Raw genomic sequence first — 21,057 nt, 5'->3', positions numbered from 1 at the left:
ATTTCCAGCCCTGCAGTAATCAAGTGTCTCCCATTCCAAGCAATCTGATTCCAATCAGATTTTGTTTTCTCACTCAATCTCTGAGGTTCAGGCTGCAGAGGCCAGATGCTGAACCCACTAACAGACTGATTTACACTGGTGATAATTCCATTGGTTTCAATCATTCTGATTTACCTAGGGAGAGAAAATCCTGCCTAGGTTATCTTCATGCTGTCTGGTTCAACATTGTCTAACACCAGTGGTCATTTCTTGTGCTTTTTTTTTAAATGAACACACCAACATTTCCAATACAGCTACAGAAGACAAAAATACTCCATGAAGCCATTTGTTACCCACCTCCTGTTATGAGAATGATATGGTGGCATGACGTGAAAGTTTGGATTTAATGGTAAGCAATGCCATCGAGTTACCAGTAACCTATTTACAACATTTAATAGGAGCCAGTTTGAACCTGAGATTTGCATTAAAGGCACTATGGAAGCTGAAGCAATATTGCCACTAATTTCAGAGATGTAAAAATCCCAATCATGAACAGGAAGCTAAGGCATGGTCTTGTTTATAATCTTTATTGAGAATTTTTACAAGTATAGTCTCTCATTTTAAATCCAATGTTTATCTCTCAGCATCCAGCAATCTGTGTCTTCCTCTTTTGGAGATGCAGGAAAGGAGACAAACAGCTTTGTTGAACAAGTTACTTGGTTTGGTTGTCCTGGGGTTCCAGTTCTGCATTAGTGATATCAATATCTGCCCATGTGCAAGTGTGTGGATGACATTCATGACTCGGCTGTCTGATCGTTGAACAACATCTACTGCTTTTCAGGTTGGAGTCGCTCCTTTTCTCATTGTAAGCAAAAAAAAGAAACCGAAGCCTTTTCCATAGAGCCATCTTTGTACTGCAGGTTTACTAGATCAGTGTGTCTTGAGCAGGATAATTCTAGAATGCAACATAATCCTTGAGGCCATAACAAAGTGAACTTGAAAAGATCTGAGGCAGATTGCAGCTGTACTTGGAGCTAAGTGATCCAGCAGATTTCCCTACTTCCAATTTACTGGTTGGGTAATGAAACACTACAGCTCAACCCTTTTGCGAGGGTAGCTGCATGCACAAAACTTCCTAAGCATTCATTTGGCCATTTGGTGTGGGAAAGGTTAACCCATCACTTCTGTACTGAGCTACGCTTTGAAGTGAGCTCTGCTATGTTTCCCCCATCCTGCAAACACGTACTCATATATGCATTTATCCAGGTGGACAAGTGCTTTCAGGGACTGTTACTCTGCTGCGGAACATACTGCAATTATTTTAATCATTTTGGATTCTGTTGTTTGTGGCAGACTTGGATTGACTTAACTTTATGAGGAGTAAATGCTGGCTAAAGATTTCCTAAACACTATATAATATTATAAGTCACTACAGTAGTTAAAGAAAATAACAGCGCTAGCAAAAATTTCTGCACTCCTCTCTCTGGCTCTTAAAAAACCCGCTGAGTTAGAGTAGGACCTTATTCATTTTGTGCTAGTGCTGCTCCTTATCAGCTACAGGATTTCGCGAGGAAGCAAACAAGCTATTAAAGAAATATCCAGGCTACCGCATCACAAAGTGTACTTTTGTTCATTAACTCTGCCAAATGCCTTTTAGCTCTTTGCTTGTAGTATGCTAGTAAACTGACTGGGTGGGGGTGGATGGAGGGGTGGAAGAGGTGCTTTGTGATGGGAATCAGTGCTAGTAAGGAGACCTCACTCTCTGGAAGGTAGAATGAGGCCTACTTGCTTATGTATGCTTTGAAGACAAGTAGGGGAAATTGTTGGCTTTTCAGGTTAGTGAGGTGTGAATTAATTAAGGTTCTGCCCTGTGGTGAAGAACTGAAGTTGGCGGTAGAAAGAAGGGATTGTCTCTAGTCTGGTCGACTCGGGACGAGTCCCTTCTGCTCTTCCCATGGATGCAGTCACGTTAAATACCCCAGTAAGGCACCAGAGGTCCCCTCTCCCTCTCGTAAACGTCTGGGATGATGCCGTATGGCGTCTGTACCATTTTAACCGTGGTCTTCCCAAAGAGCTTCCGCTCGTAGTCTATCAGCTGCCTCCAGAAGCCCACATTGGGACGTATAACAGGACGTCTCGATTTGACCCAGTTGTAAGCGTCAAACAGGGACACGTTGTGGTACTTCATCAGGTAGGCGATGCACAGGGTGGCTGACCTGCTCACCCCTGCAGCGCAGTGGACTAAGGTGGCACCGTGCTTCCGTGCCACACTGTGGATTTTGTCGGCCACGCTGTCGAAGTACAGGGAGATGGGGGCTTGAGGCATGTCGGCCAGAGGCACTTTGACATATTCGAACTGGGGCCAATTAAAGTTGGGGATCTCGATGGTGGCATTGATGATGCAGGTGATGCCTCGAGCCAAAAGCAGATGTCGGTTGGAGGCAACGCTGCCCCTGCTCAGGTACAGAGAGGAGGTGATTTGGGAGATGCCTCCCAGCGCCCCTTCAGAAAGCATGCGAGGAGCCATCAGAGTTCGCGGCAAGGAGTTGTGGCTTCTGGAGGTCATGGAGGAGCCTCGCGCTCACGCTTCCATTATGGGTAGGGATCCCGTGGGATCTCCTGCCAAGGAAACAATTGTCTTGCCTGGTGGATTAGAGCTGGAGGAGCTTCCTTGGCTCAGTTACTCACCCTGTAAAATACAAGCAACACTGTGTGAGCAGGGCAGCACAAACAAACAGGAGCTCTGGCCAGTGTAACAAGGGAAGGAGGCACAATCCTACCATGCCTGGAATACCTGCTAATGGTATACAGCTTTTCAGGGCCGGGCCTGTCTGGTGTGTGTGTATGCAGCGCTTTATTATAATGGGACTGCTAGGCTCTACCCCATGCAAATAATAATGAAAAATCTCTTCTGCACTTAATTGACTGCAAATTATCTTTCAAGTGTTTATGCTGTTCGGCGTGTTGCTTTTTTGCACTTTGCCTACTTTAGCAAATGAAAATAGATTAGCTATCTTGGCTTTCTTGTGCAGAGGCACTAGCTTCAAACTGCTCAGGGCTCAAGGGAATCCCAGGGAAATGTTTAACTGAGTATTTGAAATATATATTGGGGGTTTGCAACGCCTTCCTCTTTCAAATACATTCTCCCTCTTCTCGGTAGGGGAACCGTGGCACCTGCAAAGCAAATACGCATTAGAATGTTTCTCTTTATCTTTCCTTGAGGATGATGACTGGGGCGTGTTTTTCTCCACATTGGAAATCCAGGCCCTTTCCTTGCTGGAAGACTGGAGAACAAGCAACAATTGTACCGTAAGAACCAAGCGAGTGACAGCTGAGCAAGCATAAAGACAAGGGTTTCTTACACGGACTCTGTAAGGCTCCCTTTTATTGCTGATTTAGTGTCTATGGCTAATTTAATATTTTGGAGGAAATAAGCTTTTGCTAAGCATCTGTCACTCCTAACCCTTCAGTTAAGGGATGTGAGCTTGCAGGGCACATCCTCTGAGATCTCCAACACTTCCTGCTATTTTGACAATAAAAAGGGGGAAGAACCTTTTCAACACAGCCACTGAGGTCTTCCCTAAATCCAGTGGAGAAGCAAATGGGGGACAACTCCAGTGCTTTTAATTAAGTGCAGGTCAATCAGCAGGTGTTTCCTTCAGCCTGGGATTGGGTATTCCTTATCCAAATTACAACCGTTTTAGCCAAACCAAGTTATTGGGCTCAAAGCAAGGGATAATGGGGGATCAGTTAATGGCTTGGGAGAGCTGACAAGGTTTTCTAATGGTCCCTTCTGACCTTTAAACTGAATCAAAGAAACCCTTTGCAAGGACATCCCACATGCAACACTGCATTGCAGGTCGCGTATGCCACCAGTAACTCCGGTGGCTTGCTTCTGTCAGGGTGGAGCTTGCATTGTAGTGACAGATGATGGTCATGAGTTCACCCATTATAGCTGAGTTCCTTACAGATGCAGCTCTGATTTTATTTTCTAGACATTTTCTGGTGTCCCAGCTAGCCATAAGGAAGTTAGCTTTTCTCAAAGGGATAAAATCACTGAATTCCACAGACCCAACTCCACATTAGAATGACAAAGAAAAGGTATTGGGCACTTACGTTCACTGGAAACCTTTTTCTCTGTGGACTGTTTAGTTTGGAGATCGAGGAGATGTACTGCTGTAGCTGCAGGTGTTTATATGGTGTGTCCAAACCTGAATTATAAGAGAGAATAAAGCTTTAGTATTGCAGTTGCTGATCATACACAGCATGACGGTCCTTGCTCTGATGAACTTGCATCTGAACCTCTTATGTTGTTGCCAACCCCAAGCATTCAAATATCCAAAGCTAGGCCCCTGAAAATTGTAATACTGATTTAAAAAAAAAAAAAAAAATCTCCTGATTTTGCTTCACCAACAATATTTCATTTCCTTTGCTTTCTGCTTTTTCAGCCTTAAGGTGAGCCTGTGTCACCTGTGCTGAGTTTCCTGTATAATCAGAAAGGCTAGAAATGTTTGTTTTGAATGGAAGAGGAGATGTTCACTTAATTACGTGTATGCTGGAGCTGAAGCTTTTAAGAAAATAATGTGCTTGAGGTTTTTGGTGTCGATGCAGGATTGATGAAAGGCAGGTTAAGGCTCTTATGTAACGAGCTACAAACTCCATTTGGAATGGGGCTTGCTTGGTTTTTCCTGTCTCTTGGCCCAGTACTGGACTGGATCTCAAGGGAGAGTGCTGTGTTAATGATGGATGGATATTAAAACCTGATGATCCCACATTCACATGGAAGCATCTCTGGAAGGGCAGTTGTCATCTCTCAGCTTTCCCACCTGGGCTTGCTGCTAAGTGGTGGAGTTGCCTGTTGGGAGACTTTGATCAGCTGGTGAGGCTGCTCAAAGTGTTCCCTGCCAAAGAGGACTAGAGGTTGTAGAAACCTGAAGCTGCACAGTGAATCCTCCTCAACCTTAGTCCAGTCCCTTAACTATAAAATTATGCATTTTTCCCTTGTACGTGGTCAAGAGTAATCTCCAATAAAAGACCCTATGCAAGAACAGACCGGGCAGCCACTAGCAGGTGTGATTCCTCTCTAATAAGATGGCTCTTCAGCCTCCCTCTGACAGTAGGAAATTATCACTTCACAATCCTGTTGCATTCAAACGTTTTCCAGCTCCAGAGGCTAAAACTGCTGCTGTCAGCTGCCTCAAAGCTGAATTCAGCGTTCAGTTTCTCTGTACTGAACTGGCTATGGGAGTGACATGAACGTCTGTTTTGGAGGACAGTATCGGCCAATACAGAAGCCATGTGAATGGGATCGCTTCCTGCAAAGACATGCTTACCTGAAAATGATTTAGCTCCCTGAAGGAACATTGGATAAACGCAAAAGCCAATGTCCAGCCATCCTTTTAGACATGCTGCAAAGGCATGGGTTAATGCCTGGGGAACAGCTAGTGTGTTGGCAAGGCAAAGAGTGACCCCTTCTGAGAGTGACCCAGCTGTCCTTTTCACCCCCTTGCTACTTTACTCTGCTTCTCCATTTGCTAAGTGTGGCACAACATAAGCAGGACGCTGAGGGGTGCTCCTGTTAGCTTAGTGTGGCAAGGAGGAAAGAAACTGCCTGTTGTGAGGAAGGAGAAAGAGGGCCAGTGAGCAGCAAGGGGCTAAGGAAAGGCTGGGCTAGCCTTCATAGCCAGCATGTGAGGAACTAGATAAACCATGATACGTAGGCATCAGGTGTCCAGTCAAGTGTAATGGGCATGCAATGCCCCATGGTGGATTGCATCCCCAGTAGAAATGGTCCAGGCTTTGAAAGGCACTGTAGCCTGGATTTTTTTCCTGCTTAAAAGGCAGCTGGCTGTTGCAGATTGGTATAATAGAGACTGTGAACACCTCAGGACAAAAGCTGTCTCTTCTTCCTTTTCCCATAGGCCCCCTGCACATCCCCAGTGCTATATAACTAGCTCCAGCCAGCTGATGCAAGCAGTTGAAATCCCAATGGGCACTTGAAGCTAAGGCTGCCTCTGTGAAGCATGTATAGGCAGTCCTCGACTTGCAACGTTTCGAGTTACAACATTTTGTACTTACAATATTTATAAATTGACACCCTGTTTCAACTTTCTGACATCAGTTTTGCCTTTACAACTCTTGATTGGATGCGACGCTATGCCAGCAAGCACGTTTGCTGCATCGCCTATCTCTTCGTTGGACACTTCCTTTAAGAAAGCAGACGAGACTCCAGAAAAACCTGGAGCCAAGACTCCTGAAAAGACTCCAGACAAGAGCCCTTCAAAAAGTCCAACTAAGAGCCTTTAAAAAAAGTCCAGCAAAGTCACCTCAAAAAAGTCCTTCCAAATCGATACGATTGCTATTTACAATATAATACATTAATGTAGCTATATTACTCATCTATAATTGATTGAGTACAAAATTCTGGGTTATTTTTGGTGAAAATAGGGTATCAGGCCTTGGTTCAGGAGCCAGTCCCCCATTTATAACATTGTTTCCTACGGGAAAATTATTCTGAGTTACATTTCGACTTAAAACGTGCTTTTCAGGAACCAACTGTGTTGTAAGTCCAAGGACTGCCTGTATATCATTACCTTGTGTTGGGCAGAGCTGCCATGGCTTAGCTGTACTCCACAGACTTGCTATGGCCCGGTGGAGAGTCTCCTTTAGCTAATGCGAGAGAGCATGGGGATTGCCCTGCTGTCTGTGACCATGACATGAGCTTAGTGAGAGGCCCAATGGGCCATGGATGTGCATGCTTGTCATCATGAAAGGCCTCCCTTGCCAGTTGCTGAAGAAAAGTACTTTCCTAAGCAGAGTGGTAAGGCCCAATGCTGCTTTGTAGAGGTGCGGTGTATTGGGGACTTGGATGAGCCATGGCTTAGATGAGGTGGTTGAAAGCCAAAAGCCCCAGTTGGGAACCATTTAAAATCAAGGCATGCCTCCCACTGGGGAAGACTGAGAGAGCTCAGTTAATGCCCCTGAGGACACTTATTGCTGGCTGTTGGCATTGGCAGCACACATGTATGCTGTGACAGAGCTTGGCTGCTCTGTGCTAGGCTGCTTGATTTTTACACCTCACCACATGCTGTTCCTACCTGGCTCAGGAATAATTTTTATTAGCAGTCAGATCTTACATGCATTTGAAATAGAAAAATCCAAACCAGCAGAGCCCAGGCAGGAAGGGGCATAGGGTACTTTTAATGTGAAGCCAGAAATCTTGAATCTTTTCAGAGGCATGAATTAGGTTTGAGCCTCCACAAAGGAGGGTTCAGCAGGTTGGGGAGACCTAAAAATAGTTTAATTCACCTGCTTTCTTGCAGATTTGCTGTTGGCCTTTTGAAGCACACTGCCCTGCAGGTACACAGAGATCTGTGTAAATAGTGGCAGGTGCTGGATTCGGCCAGCGAGCCCCTGCTACAAGACAGCACGATTGCCTATATGTCTGAAGGAGAGACGGGTCCCTATGATCTGTTGTGTCCTTGATCCAACTAGTGGGAAGAGGTAGCGACCCCCCAGCTTCACCACTGCGGGCCTGGGCTGGACTAGAACTGGCAGCCGGTGCTTTTTCAGTGCAGCCCTCTGGTTTGCTATGGAGGAGCAGGCCACACGGCCTCAGTGCTAGGAGGTGGCTGTTTTAGCTCAGGCAGCGGACTTGTGCTTTTATACCCAGAGGCTCTGGAGTACATCCTTGAGCCAGCACCCCCGGCAGGGCTATCATATTACACCAGCCAGTGCATAGCATCCCGGCTCCCATTACCGATCCCCCGAGCCCACTTCGCCCCCGCACCGCTCACCCCAAATGACACGTCTCATCAGGAATAACCAGATGATCAACAAGACCTACAGCGTGATGTGCTAGCCTCAAGATGCTCCCAGCTGGGACTCAAAAGCACTCTGATGTAATGCCTTAGCGGCTGCCTCGGAAACGCTGCTGCTTTTCATGTCTTTGCAGACAACAAATAATTTATACTTTTACACTGGGCAAACTCATGCTTTGCTGCAAGCCACACACTGGGCAGCAGTGCTAAAAGCTACCTGCATGCACAAAGCACCAGCATGATACTGGTCTTGAGGTGGCATCCTAGTCCATGCAAGCTTCCAGTCCATTGTTTGTGGGTTTTGTTCTGCTGCTGGTTAATGCGTGACATTGTTCATGTGCCTGGCGAGAGACACGTTCATTATTGTTTTGGGGTGTCTCTGACACTTGCAAAAATCAATGGTGGGTCTGTCATGGGGACAAGCAGGCTATTGTCATATGGGGAGAACAAGAGAATAAAAGCAACAGGAAATAAATGTGTGTTTAGCCCACTTCTATTGGCCATTAGTATGAGTCCTTCAACGTTAGGATCTCTGTGGGAACCTAGATGGGGCAAGATGCTATTCCAGCTGTTAGGCATCTCTGTGGGAGCTGATTCAATCCTGCCCCAGTCCTGGAAACCCCATTAATGCCAAGGGCAGGTGGGTCCTGTTTCCCTTCGCCACTTCCAGGATGTCTTCAGACTGAGAGGAACAAAAGTAGATGTGTTACCTTGGTTTCAGGGATCTGAGCAGGGTGGGATTGGGTCCTCGGACTGACTGGGAGCATCGCATGCCTCCCTCCAAAGCAGTGCAATGTCACTGAATTGCCCAATTCTTATCGCAAACACCTGATATACTCTTGTTTGGAAAAATAGGGAGTAGAAATTTTCCATTTCTCCTTGTTCATTCCTTTGGCTTTGGTTGTTCCAGCTTGGCTCTGCAGGGCAGGAATGCTAAAGGAGCTGGAAGCCATGCTCAAATCCCATTCATATAAGAGATCAGGGTAGAGAATCATGACATTCCCTTTGGGCCTTAACCCATGAAAATCCACATCACAACTATTTCCTGCTGCTGCTGTCCTCATCACTTGAGATTGCTGCTGATGGGATCAATACCAAACTGTTCCTCCCCATAGGAAGAGTCAGCAGGTTGCTCACTGAATGATGCTAGGCAAATCAGATCATTAACTACCGGTCCCCCAGAGCTCACACAAATGCTGAGATATAGTTACATCTGACAGCATAATACTTCTGCCTGGACAGATGCACGTCCAAACCACCCAGCTTGCTATCATGGTGGCACTTGTGCTGCAGGGGATGGGTGCTTCTGTAAAGGAGACAGATGGATGCTCCACTATGTGGAGTACAGCTATCTTACTATTCAAGCCTGGTTTGGAGACAGCAATCATAGAGGCCCCCAATTCTGCAGCTCAGCAAGGTAAAGCTGAAAGGGGCTTTTACATCTCCCTTCTCCCTTGAAGAGAGGATTTTTTTTTCTGGAAAAGCTAATAGCACCTGGAGGTGATGGCTCATGACAGTAACAGGGGCACTGGGCTCTTTATACTGTGTCTCACTGGATCTAGTAGGGTCTCCCACTCAGTAGTGACTAGGGATCTTTGTCACCTTGTGGCTGTGTGGTAGCCTCAGGCTGGCTAATGGGCTATTTCCCCACCTTGCAATAAGCCTTAACGGGGGTGCTTGTTGGCTCCCTATGGTATAAGAGCACAGAATAATGGATCCACAAAGAGATCCTTTCTAGGTAGTTACCAAGCCTTAGCCTCTCCCGTGCTGCAGATATCAGCTGCTAAGAGGCATCCGCTTGAAATAAACACCATTTCCCCAGAAGTGTTTGGCAGTAGCCAGAGGAAACGTGGTTGTAGTCGGCCCTTAATTAAGACAGCTGCACTGCTTTGACCCTTACGAAGAGGCAGGAAAGAGAAGCAGAGATCGGTGGGGTGCTAGCATGTCTTCCTATGCGAAAAGAGCAGGAGGAGCCAGAAGACCTCTGTATTCAAAGCCTCCAGGTGCCTCCTGGACAGCAATCCAGTGCTTGTAGGATAGTGTATTCTCTGACTGCTCTCTGTGGGGCAGGGGGAGCCTTGCTTCCACAGCTGCCCCGTGTCCTGCTAATGTGGATAATCATCTTCAGTCAGTACCCGAGACAAGCTGACCACCTTGCAAACCCACTGACACAGAGAGGTCCTGTTCCTATTATGTGGTCGGCTGTGGTGAGAAAGTCCTGAAGGAACGACGGCTTGTGTCAGGTAGGCTTGGGACTCAACAACTGAGTTTTGCATGTTGTGGTGGGACTTGTCAGGGTTGAGATACCTGAGCAAGGCAGAACGAGAGGACATTGTTTTGTGGCTACCAGTGTTGCGATCACCGAATGTATTTTAGTCTTGCCTTGGCTTGCTGGTAGCAATGCTGGGATCTTCACCTCTCGGAAGGGGTTGGCACGTACTCTCTGTGGCAGGTTTTCTAATGGTAGCAGCCTCCACTTAGGCAGTGACCAGATTTTCAGATCCCTGCTTGCACGGGGTCCTAAACTCTCGAGCAAGTTTGTGCTGCTGAGTCTTGTGAATCTATAAGTCTTGGGGTAGTTGTTTGTTTGTTTTTCTTTTAGCCCCAACTTCTGGACTCCTGCAATTGTGTAATAATCTCAGCTGTCATTAAAAAAAGGGAATGTTTCTAGCCCTCAGCTGCAGAGAAATGCTTGAAAACATAGTCTGAGTGCGTCTGAAACCCTCAAACTGAAAGGACCCAACATAGTTTAGTTTTAAAAATCTCATGGCTGTGGCTGGTTGCCCTAGTGTCTGTTGTTCAGGCGACTTCCTTAAAAACTAGGGTCTCCCTTGCAAATGCTGCGCACTCAATCTGCCCCAAAGTGCCTGTGCAGAATTAATTGAGGCTGCCAGAAATGCAGTCTGCTTCCTACATGTTAGCAAGATAAGTAACATGGCCAGTGCCTCATGGATGTGGCCAGAGCACATGGCTGAACTTGAATTAAAGTGGGGAGGAGGACAGATACGGTACTGATCTGGAACTGGGGACACTGGGGTTTTTTTTTTCCTGTCTCTTCTGCCAGCCTGGTGAATAACTGGAGGCACTTCCCTTCTCCTCGCTGTGCTCTGATTTTTTTGCTTTCCTGATAGTGAGATTGACCTCTGCAATATGCTTGAAGATCTGTGGATGAGCAGAGCCACACAGGAACTAGCTACATCTGACATAAACTCAAATGGCATCTCCTCTGAGTCAGAGTTACTATATAGCTAGCCCAGCAGGGTAGCATGGGGGAAGCAGAATAACTAAATCTAGAGGATTGCTCTTTGAAAGACAGGAAGCTAAGCTCCTGCTCTCTTCTTGGAGCATCATGTGGAATTTGAAGCAGATTTGCAGGCTGGGTGCATGAAATGCCAGCTCTGAGGCAGGATCTCTCCCTTCTCCCAGGAGAGGCTAAATTATTCGTTTTAAACATGACAAATGTGCTCCAAGACTGTGATGAAGAGAAGAGTCAATATTCTGGTCACTGAGTGAATTAGTCTGCTCGGGGCTCCTCTTGTGAGCCAGGCTAAGCAGCAATTTGCAGTAAAAATTACTGTTTCTCTTGGAGGAAGCTAGTGAAAATATGTTGGGGCCTGATGATGCTTTAGTGGATCAAGCTGTTAGCAAAGACAACGTATGCTAACGGCCAACACCGGTCACCATCTGACTGACCTGAGAGACTGTCCAAAAAGCAACCAAAACTTGGTGGGGAAGGCTATGTCAGAGCAGAGGTTTCTCACCCTTTTCTTGGTCTGTGGTGTACAGTGGCTTAACCTAATGTACCCCTCGGCTTTGGCCATGAGCAGTGGCTTGAAGGACTTGAGACCCAACGTGAGTTTGCTCTGCTGGTTTGCATGTGAAGTGAGATGGGCGTGAGCCACGGATGTGTGGTGGAGCCACACCAAGCTGGCATTAGTGGCCGATTCCCCTCTTGTGTGCTCACCGGACTGTCAGGGATGATAGCCTTCCCTGAAAATGCTGGCTGATTCAGAGCCATGTCCGTACACCCTTTGGATGGGAGAAAAGCAGTTCAGTAAAGAAAGAGAATGAACTGAAGACGGGAGGCCTAATAATGAGGATGATTTTGCAAGTGGTGGGGAAGGGTAAAGGTAAAGGACCATGCTGTGTGTTGACTTGCACTGTAGAAATTGGTTGGCTGACATTGCGCAGGGCAGGGTGGAGCGAGGCCATGGGAGCTTAATTCATGACAATGACCCAGTTGCTCTAACTCTGGTTTTGGGGAAGGGATGGATTTTGCCAGTAAGATGGGTACTTTTCTTTTTTTTTTAACCATCCTTTTACAGAGCAGAGCTGCTTGTGCAAACTGCTTTCCTGGCAACTTGTTACTGGGCATGTGAAACCTGCCTGGAAGTCCTAACAAACCTGTTGAGAAGGAAGTTACGTAGGACTCCATAAACGCATTAAACACAGATTTACATAACTCAAAGGAGATCTAATTTATGACACATGGAAATGAGAATTAGACGGGTATGTGGAAGTATTAAAGTAGCACTGGGTGTGCTTATACCGGGGATATCTGCCTCTCTCGGCTGCAATGTGAAGTACGGTGCCAGGCACTCCACGGACAGCTCCGATGGCAGCTGGTGACATAGGGTTCGACGTGACCCAACAGGGAAGGGAAACCTCAGCATGAGGCGTTGCCAGACAAGGCTGCCTACTTAAGATCCTGGATTCCTGACCTCTCTGTGTCAGTGGGTTTGCAAGGTGGTCAGTATGCCTCGGGCACTGATTGAAGATGATTCCTGAGGCTGGCACTTCCCTTTTGCAGGCAGATCCCAAGGAAGTGAGGGTTTCCAGGGGCAGAGGAAGGAAGGGAGTATACTGGGAGCACCGGGGTTGGGATCTGGGCTGACACTGCTTCTCCTGTTGCCCACAGCATTTTGCATGTTTGACTTTTCAAGGCCCTTCAGTTGCCATAGCAAATCCTTGCAAGTTCAGCCGAGCCTTCCCACAGGCACATTGTATTCCCTGCCACGCTGCCTCGCGCCCCCTCCCCTTGGAGAACAGGAGCAGGCAGGACTGCTATTTTTTGTTTGTTTGTTTGCTTGTTCCCACTTGACAGCTGGATCCTGCCAGCTGCTAGCAAAGCCTCTTGCCTTGAGGGAGCTCGCAGCCAGTCTGCAGCGGCAGGAAAGGGCAGGGGGCCGGGGAGCACGAGTTGGCGGGGGCGCCTCGGAGAGCTGGCATTTGCAACCAGGGTCAGGGCTGGGGCCTCCCACCGTGAGGAGCAAATGGGGTTTTATTTGGAAATAACCTTTCAAAGCAAGAGCTGGATTATTTTGGAGCGCCTGGCTGCAGGCCCAGCTGCCCACCGTAACGTGACGCACGCTTGCATGCCATAGCCACGAACCGTGAACCCGAACACAAGGCAGGTCTCGGGCCTGGCACCGGCATCTGGGCGCTCCAGAAACCGATCTCTTATTTAGAAGCACAGCAAGGTGACTCGAGCAGGGCAGGCTACCTAAGAGCTACTGTGCGGGGAGGCTCGAGGGGCAGGCGGCTGTAGAGCCCATGTAAATAGCAGTATTGTTTCCCACTTCGTTGCTGGCTGCAGGCAGCTCACCCAATGCGGAAGGCTTTGCAGCTCATGTTAGCAACCCCTGGCAGGTGGGGCTGGGATTCAGGACGGGGTTCAGGGAAGCATTGCTGCTTAACTCTCCCCATCCTGAGCCCTTAAGATTCAGAGCAGTGTCCTTTGGTGGCTTTGATCCAACACTTGCTGGAATACAGGGATGCAGGAGGGCCGGGTTGTGACCCTGTCCTACATCTGAGCACTGCCTGAGTCCATGATGACCCCCCTTTCTGCAGAGGGTCTCATACAGCGAGGCCTGATAAAGGGACAGATTCTGGTCCACAGGGCTAAGCAAAATGGCAGGCAGCTGTTTTGAAGCAGCAGGATCTGTCCCGTCTCTGCTGCTATGGTGAAGTCCCCAACACGCAGCACAGGGATCACCACGAACTCCAAGGTAGCTACAGGTTCATTGCAGCACTCAGACGGGAACGAGCTGGCGCTTCCCTCCTAATTCCCAGATGTGACGCCTGATTCCCGACCTGGCACGTCCTACACACCTTGCTTCAGTGAAGGATCTCAAAGCATTTCATTGGAGAGCCGTGCTTTGGAGCCTTTCCTAACTCCTGGGGGCAAAAGAGTTTCCTCCTCAGCCACTGACGTAGAGCTGCCTCTGCAAAGCCACGCAACAACTGAAGGCGAAGTAAGGGGGTCTCGCTACAGCGGGGAGGGGACACTACACGCAGAAGACAGCAGCCAGAGAGAAAGCAGAAGCCTACCATTATAAAAACAGGCTTCCTGCCCGCGGCAGCTGGTGAAAGGAAAGAGATCGCTCGCTCGGCACGGCGGTGGCTTCGCTTGGGGTAGTCTGTCTATTAAAGAGAATTTACACACAGCAGCAAACACTTCTCCCTCCTGCTTGCTGAGCAACATGGGGCCAGGCCCCACCTGCCCCTTGCCTATTCTCTGCTTCTCCGTGGATAATTCCCTGCATGCTTACAGCTTCGTAAACTCATATTTGTATGGACAGTCGCTCGGCAGAACTAACGGTGAACGAATTCCAATTTCCTTTGTGAATAGGAGCGCCCGGCCTGGCGAATTGCTGTTAAAACCTCCCTCTCCTAACAGGAAGAGACGCGTACAGGAGACGGGAGTGTTGGTGAAAGGGAAAATAAAAGCTCATTAGGCTCCCGAGCCTCCCCCACAATGAACCGTTTGAGGGAGGCCGGGTAATCTGACCTCCCTTTCCACCTCCTGTTGAGCCTTTGCATCTACTACGCTCCGGGGAGAGAGGAGCTAATCACGTTGAACCTGTTGAGAGCGCTTGGCAGGGGACTAAAGCCCGCCTGCTTGTTTTCCGCAGGGAGGGGAATGATAAAGCGGGCTGGGTGAGAGCAGTTTCTAAATGTGAGTCTGGGTGTCGGGGATGAGAAGCGAGATCTGTGTGAAAAATTCACTAGGCAACTGTCTGCAGGGGTATTTTTAGTGCCGTGATGCACGCAGAGGGTGTGCATGCCGGGGATTTGCACCTTCGGGTTTCAAATGGTGCTGCCAGCTTTGATTCCAAATGGCCAGAGGCCGGGTGCTGCCTCTAGCTGTTCCCCTTTTTATTTCCTATTGTACTTCCAGTTGTACTATGGCCTCTTTTGGTCGCGATAAGGCAGCCAGCATGTGGGGGGCATGGTGTAATTTGGGGGTGGAAAGGGCTGGGTGAAGCTTGCCCTATCCAGATGCCTAGATAGATAGCTGTGTTTCCCCACAGGGTGCTAGGGTGGGGCACCGGGTAGACATGAGTCTGTACTTGTTCCTTGGGCCAAGGGAGGCTGGAAACCTTGCTGTGCCGTGCTGGGGGGAGCTCTATCTTGTGTATGTAAGCTAAATCAACTATTATGGGCATGTCTCTCCCTCCCTGCTTGTTGCTATTTCTGTTGCATCAGCTACAGGCCTACTCCCGACTCAGAAACTTCCACCCAACTCTCTGGATGCACTTGTCTTCCTGGTACAATTTCCTCTTATTGAAGGTGGGGCTAAGGGGGTTTCCCCCTAGCGCAGAACCAGGGTATGGTCTGGAGGTGCTGTGAACATGGCAGAGGAAACAACCGCTCTCCAAGGCTGGATGGGTGCATGTATAGTGTCTTTTTTCCCTGCTGACTATTGGAAATGAAACCCCCCTGGCATTATTCACCTCTCACGCCTGACTTCCACTAGCATAACTCAGTCAGTTTAAAGGAGTCGAATCTCTGCTGATGTGATCTCATGCAAACGCCTGATGGCAGGAGGGACTCTGGCATGATGGTATTCAACCAGCATCAGTGTTATAGAAGAGAACTAGGCTATCCAGCTGCATCCCTAGGGTGCATCAGGTGTATGGGTGTGTCCAGGTGGCACAGATGAATGTAGAGGAACAAGTTTCCTGCCATCTCTGGGTTCAGTAGCATCCTTTCCATGCTATTCTCTAGTTTTCTCCTGGGAGATCCTTATTAAACCGAACGTGTAATAACAGAACATCTGTTAATATTCTGGGCTTCAGGACTACAGATTAATCTGTTGGAGCAGGCTGTAATCCTGCTCCAGGCTCATCACATCCACAAACTGTTCATTGATTAGTCCTGCCCAGAGCAGCAGTTGTGCAGCGGGGCTGGGGAGATGGATCCAGCTGGCACAACACTGAGGGGTGTTTGCAGTCACCACTGTACCTGCCTCTGTCAGAAAAGACCTTACTGAGCACCTGTGTTGACAGCTCCAGGTCTGAGGTCAGTCTGCATTGACCTGGGCAGTTCTTTGCTATGATTTCAAGGCAATGGGGTGTCTTTTAAATAACTGCAAAAGAAGAAAAATACCTGCCCAAGAAAGAACCAGGAGAAGACTATTTGGAGAGGAGGGGCGAAGCATCCCTAACTCCTGTTCATCACTTCACTGTTGGAGAGGCACCAATAAAGCATGTGCCTTTCCATGATAAGGACATGTCTGAACTCTGACCACGACTGCCCTGGTCTAGCCTGGAGTAACACTTTGGCATGTAATAAGAGTGCTCACGGAGAAGCTTTGCTCACGTGAACAGTGGCACGAAAGCCAATGGATCTGTTCTACCGGAGGCAGGGTGTCACCGTCTTGGCCCTTGGGATCCTAAGATGGGACCAGGCAGCCACACGGGATTTGCAGAGGGCACGTGCAGTGCCTGGGCCTGCCACAGTGTTGGCTTCAGACTGCACCTCTATAGTAGGCGCTGGAACAGGACCCAGCCCTGAACTGCTTGAGTAACTTGTCCTCTTTACTGGAATTATCCTCACAGCCACCCCAGTGAGATGGGGGAGAGCTGTTACCCCCATCTTCACCAGGAAGAACTAATGCACCAAAAGGCTGAAGTCAATATTTTTTTAAAGGCACCTAAAGATGCATCTAGACCTTCTTTACAAGTGTTTAACTGCCTAGCTGGGGGAAGAATGGGGTTAAAGGTACCTAAATTGCATCATTAGGAACTTATTTACTTTTGAAACTCCGGATTAAATGACTTGACCAAGACCACACAGGGGGCCTGCGATAGGCCAGTCTTGAACCTATGTCTCGAGGCTTAGCCTCATGCCCTGATCATTGCACCATCTCTCCTCTCAAGACAGGTACCTCAATGCTAATTTAGCAAGGAGGGTTGCAGGTCAGGTATGAGCAGCTGTGTATCAGTGCAGAGTACTTTACACGGTCACCGTCACAGCCTTCTTGTGAGCCTGGCACTCCTCCATCGTTCAAACCACTGTGGCAACCCCACAGTAAACGCAGGGGCTGCTGCAGTGGTGTTTTTGGGCAGGAGTGTTTGCATAACTGGTATAAAGAAAGCCTGTGTGTCATCTCATTGGAGGAGTTTTAATGTGGTGGTTGAACCTGCCTCTCTGGCTTTCCCAGGAAGAACGGAGAACTAGACTGTCCTATGCGCTCATCCCTGAAACTAATCTGCTAGCAGGCCTCGGCTTCTGCACATTCCTCTCTTCCTCCCTTGAAGTCAGCTCCTTCACCTTAGTTCCTGCTAATGCTCCCCTCCCTAGGGAGCCTTTCCTCCGCAGCTCTACACACCATGCTAGCAAAGCACAGGGAGCCCCCAAGGGCGACGCACAGTGTAAAACCTTCTAGCAGACACATCATCAGTAAGCTGGCCTCTGGGGAGGATGCTGAGGCCCTCCCATTCAGTCGTCATCTCTACGTCTTCCTTGCGTGCAATAGTGGAGGAATAGGTGCGCCTCTCTAGAGGTGCAGATACCCTGTTGCTCTGTCCTGGCATTCATCAGGGTGGATCCTGCCTGACTGCTCAGTTCTTGTGTACGTACCCTGTCTTGGGACTGGCCATGGATTCCCGTGTCTTTTTTTTTAGGCTCTCTACAAGCATTCAGGAGGGTGTGGTGACGTCTCATTGATATTCCTCATAGTTGACCCAATGCTAGGCCAGCCTCCCCTCCCCTGTCACATCGGGGCCACGGAGCAGCTTCGGCCACCATGGTACAACCCTGCCCCTACTGGGACCATTCCTTCTCCCAGCTGCTCAGGCTGGTTGGCCCTAAGAAACCAGTAAAGTTAATAACTTGTTTTCAGGGATGCAGCAAAGCTCCCCTGGACCTCAGTGGTGCAAGGCTGGGCCCACAGACAGAGAAGGAAACCCATCATCGCTTTGTCTGCGATGACCAAGTATTGGCTAGAGAGAGCACTTGGGTGGGTGAAGCAAGGAGACCTCTTTGCCATCACAGAAAGAGGCTGGGGCTTACCTCGGTGTTTCTTCACCTTCTGCTGCAGTGAAGGCAGCGACAAATCCTACACAAAGTGCCCTTCCTTCTCCACCCCAGGCTCCCCAAGAGGACTACACAAGCCACAAACCATGCAAACCTCATAAGAGTTTCAAAGAGCTACAAAGACGACTTAAAAGGCCAGCTGCCCATCACAGAGCGGGCGTTCGACTCGGACAGAATAAAGACATCTGGTTGCACGACACACATTAAAGCAACTTTGCCATCGATCCGGCTGTAAAGAACTAACAAGTTCAGCACAGGTCTAGTCTATAAACACTCCTGGAATTGGAGGCACCGAGGAAGCAACAGGACGTGTTGTGGTTTTTATTACAGTAGTTAAATGCTCCCGAGTTGGTTGGATTTAACAATCCCCTTGTACCCAGTGGGTGGGCTAAAAGGGGGGGAAAAATATAACCAAGAGACATTGAATTCTATCTTTTCCTCAAACCAAAGCTAAGCCCTCCTCCTCCTTGAGCAGAGGTGGTCAGGTGCCTGCCGCTACTTGGACTTACCATGGCAATAAACAAGATTTTCCCCCCACTCCCCCTTCCCCCCCCCCCCCAGCTCCTCTGTCCCCTGCCTAAGCAGCCTCATCCAGCGAGTTGTGTCTTTGATAATTAACCGGCAGCAGGGAGCTGAGTTCCCTGTGGGAGCAGCTTGCACAGTTTATTTTTTGCACATGCAGCTCCTGCCTCTCCAGAGGTGGGGACGGAGCTGCCTCCTTGACATCACTGGAAAAATGTAAGCTGGAGACGGAGAGGCACGAGAAAACTCTGAGCCCGGAGCCTGGGGCTCTCTGCTGTATTCCCACCAGGCCCCCTTGACCACGCTCCAAGGAGGAAGCTGCCGTGTCCAGTCTTCCTAAATCGATTAGCTTTTATCGACGGACGAAACTCCAATGATCTCAGCATAAACTGGAATAGCTATTTGGTTTTCCACCCCCCCCACGCCCTCCCCCAACACACACATCCAGCTGCTGTCTGACTTCCCAACACCAGGGCTAGAGATTGGTTCATCGACGCCTTTAATACTGCTGGCCACTGAATCCTCTTTCTTGGGCGAACGGCTTCCCCTCTCCCCCAGCGCAGCCCAATCCCCTCCTCCAGAGCTGTCATTTTCTTTAGGAGTTTTGTCTATGGAGTCTTTAAAAAAAAAAAAAAAAAAAAATGTCAAAGTGATGTTGTTTTCCTCTTACCCTCTTTGCGGGAGGCGGCAGCGGGGTCCTCAGCAGTTCACTTCCTAGGTTGCTCCTCCCTGCCAGGCCAGCTGTGGTCCAGAGCGTCCCAGGGCAGGGTGATGAATGAGCCGGACTTTTATATTCCTGGGAGCTGGGGAATGACTCCCTGAGCCGCTGGCATCTGATCTCACCGCTCTCCGCTGTGCCAGCCCCTCCTACTTTTCCCTTGCCTCCGTGTTAGCAGCTCGGTGTGTGTGTTAGTTACCAAGATACGGTTCTACAGGCTAAGCTAGCCTGGCTCTTCCCCAAAGCAGAGGGAGGCAAACTCTCAGTGTCTGCCTGTTAAAGGAGCCGCACGACTTCCTAGGAAATAAGGAGCTTAGCACTAGGGATGAAGCACCATCTTTTTTCGGCGGCACCGGTCCGCGAAACGCAGGTGTGGAGACGGCCTCTCGGTCCGATCTGCGCCATGCGTTGCCCCAGTGGCTTTCTTCTGGTCGGGTCGCTGTAGCTGTTGCCCCGCGTCCCAAATAAACGTGCTCTTCTGCCCTCTTTTCTGCCCCGTGTGTTTTTTGTTTTTTTTTTTTAAATTAAAGCCTTCTCACCCCTCTTCTGCTGATAAAGCTCCCTGGCCCCATTGTACAGAAAAGGGAACTGAGGCACAGAAATGTAGCTGAAGCCACCCAAGTAGACTGGAGCCAGACCCCAGCTGTCTCATCCAGGCTTGTGGTTTAAAAAGAAGACAGCGTTTCTCGTTTTATTCAAGGGACTTCTCCAAAAGGCTCCTTCACTTTTATTTATGTATATTATAAGCTGGAAACAAGAACTCATGACATGCTGATGAGCCCAGCAGCCTGACAGAGGAGATGGGCCACCAGCCCTTATATCTCTTCTCCCCTGGGCCCTCGGTGAAGGCATCCAGGTCCTCAGCTCGGCTGCAGACACCCTCTGCACCAAGTCCATTATCTCCTCAGTGCCTCAGTTCCTGACCTGTGAAATGGGGAGAATAATACAGCTTTATCTTGCCGAGATGGGGTGAGGGTGCCTTGGCATCACAGTGACAAGGGCCGTGCAAGTCCTTGAGGGCCGGTGAAGCTGGGAACAAGTGTGCTTCTAAAAATAAAACCATGTGGGAGGGGTTTTAGTTTCATTGAACCCTTGAAAATCAGTGCAAGCGGGTCTACTGGGGTCTGGCAAGCTTAGGACTTTGGACAACATTAGCTTCACTTCTTACTAAGGAGGTGGGGGGTGGGAAATGTGTGTCCAGCATTAACCCCTCAAACGCTGCCATGTAGCTGCCAGTCTCCGGGCAGAGTTGCTCAGTTTCTGCTCTGCCGCACACAAAATAGCGAGCTCTTTTAATAGGAAACTTCCCTTAACGCTCGGCCCTGTGGCTTTTATCTCACTTCAGTAGGTTTCATGACTCAGCAGCACAGATGGATCCATCCCTCTCAGACTTCAGCACCAAATCTGTTCATTGCTCCAGAGGCTGCTTCTTTCCCGGACCCTCTATCGGCCTTATAGGAGGCAGTGCTCTTCCTTCAGACCCTGCCTCTGTGGTGAGGAATTGCATCACATTCAGAGCGGAGGTGGGAGAAGAGCAAAAATAGATTATTTAAAAAAAATAAAAACCCTTAAGAGGCCAAAAATATGAGGATTTAAGGGGGGCGGTGGGGTTAAAGACACTTCTGCAGTGCTCCAGCTTCACTTTGATGTGACCGTTGTGTGGAGTTATCCCACCATTAAGGTGGAGTAAAGCAC

The 21,057-nt window shown here is 48.9% G+C and overlaps 1 protein-coding gene across 1 annotated transcript; it reads right to left on the bottom strand.

Annotated features, from left to right (window-relative positions):
• Positions 1 to 550: 550 nt before the first annotated feature.
• Positions 551 to 19,556, bottom strand: DUSP14 (dual specificity phosphatase 14). The gene is made up of 3 exons (XM_006276471.4): positions 19,315 to 19,556; positions 4,096 to 4,190; positions 551 to 2,668 (listed from the first exon to the last, which is right to left on the bottom strand). The coding sequence occupies exon 3, from the start codon at positions 2,543 to 2,545 to the stop codon at positions 1,949 to 1,951; it is 597 nt and encodes a 198-aa protein (XP_006276533.2). The 5' UTR covers positions 2,546 to 2,668; positions 4,096 to 4,190; positions 19,315 to 19,556; the 3' UTR covers positions 551 to 1,948.
• Positions 19,557 to 21,057: the final 1,501 nt, after the last annotated feature.

Source organism: Alligator mississippiensis, chromosome 14, assembly GCF_030867095.1.
Source record: "Alligator mississippiensis isolate rAllMis1 chromosome 14, rAllMis1, whole genome shotgun sequence".
NCBI lineage: Eukaryota > Metazoa > Chordata > Crocodylia > Alligatoridae > Alligator > Alligator mississippiensis.
This window is presented reverse-complemented; position numbering and strand designations above follow the sequence as displayed.

Excerpts from the sequence above, each read along its gene's own strand:
- DUSP14 (XM_006276471.4), bottom strand. The coding sequence starts at position 2,545 with ATGACCTCCAGAAGCCACAACTCCTTGCCGCGAACTCTGATGGCTCCT.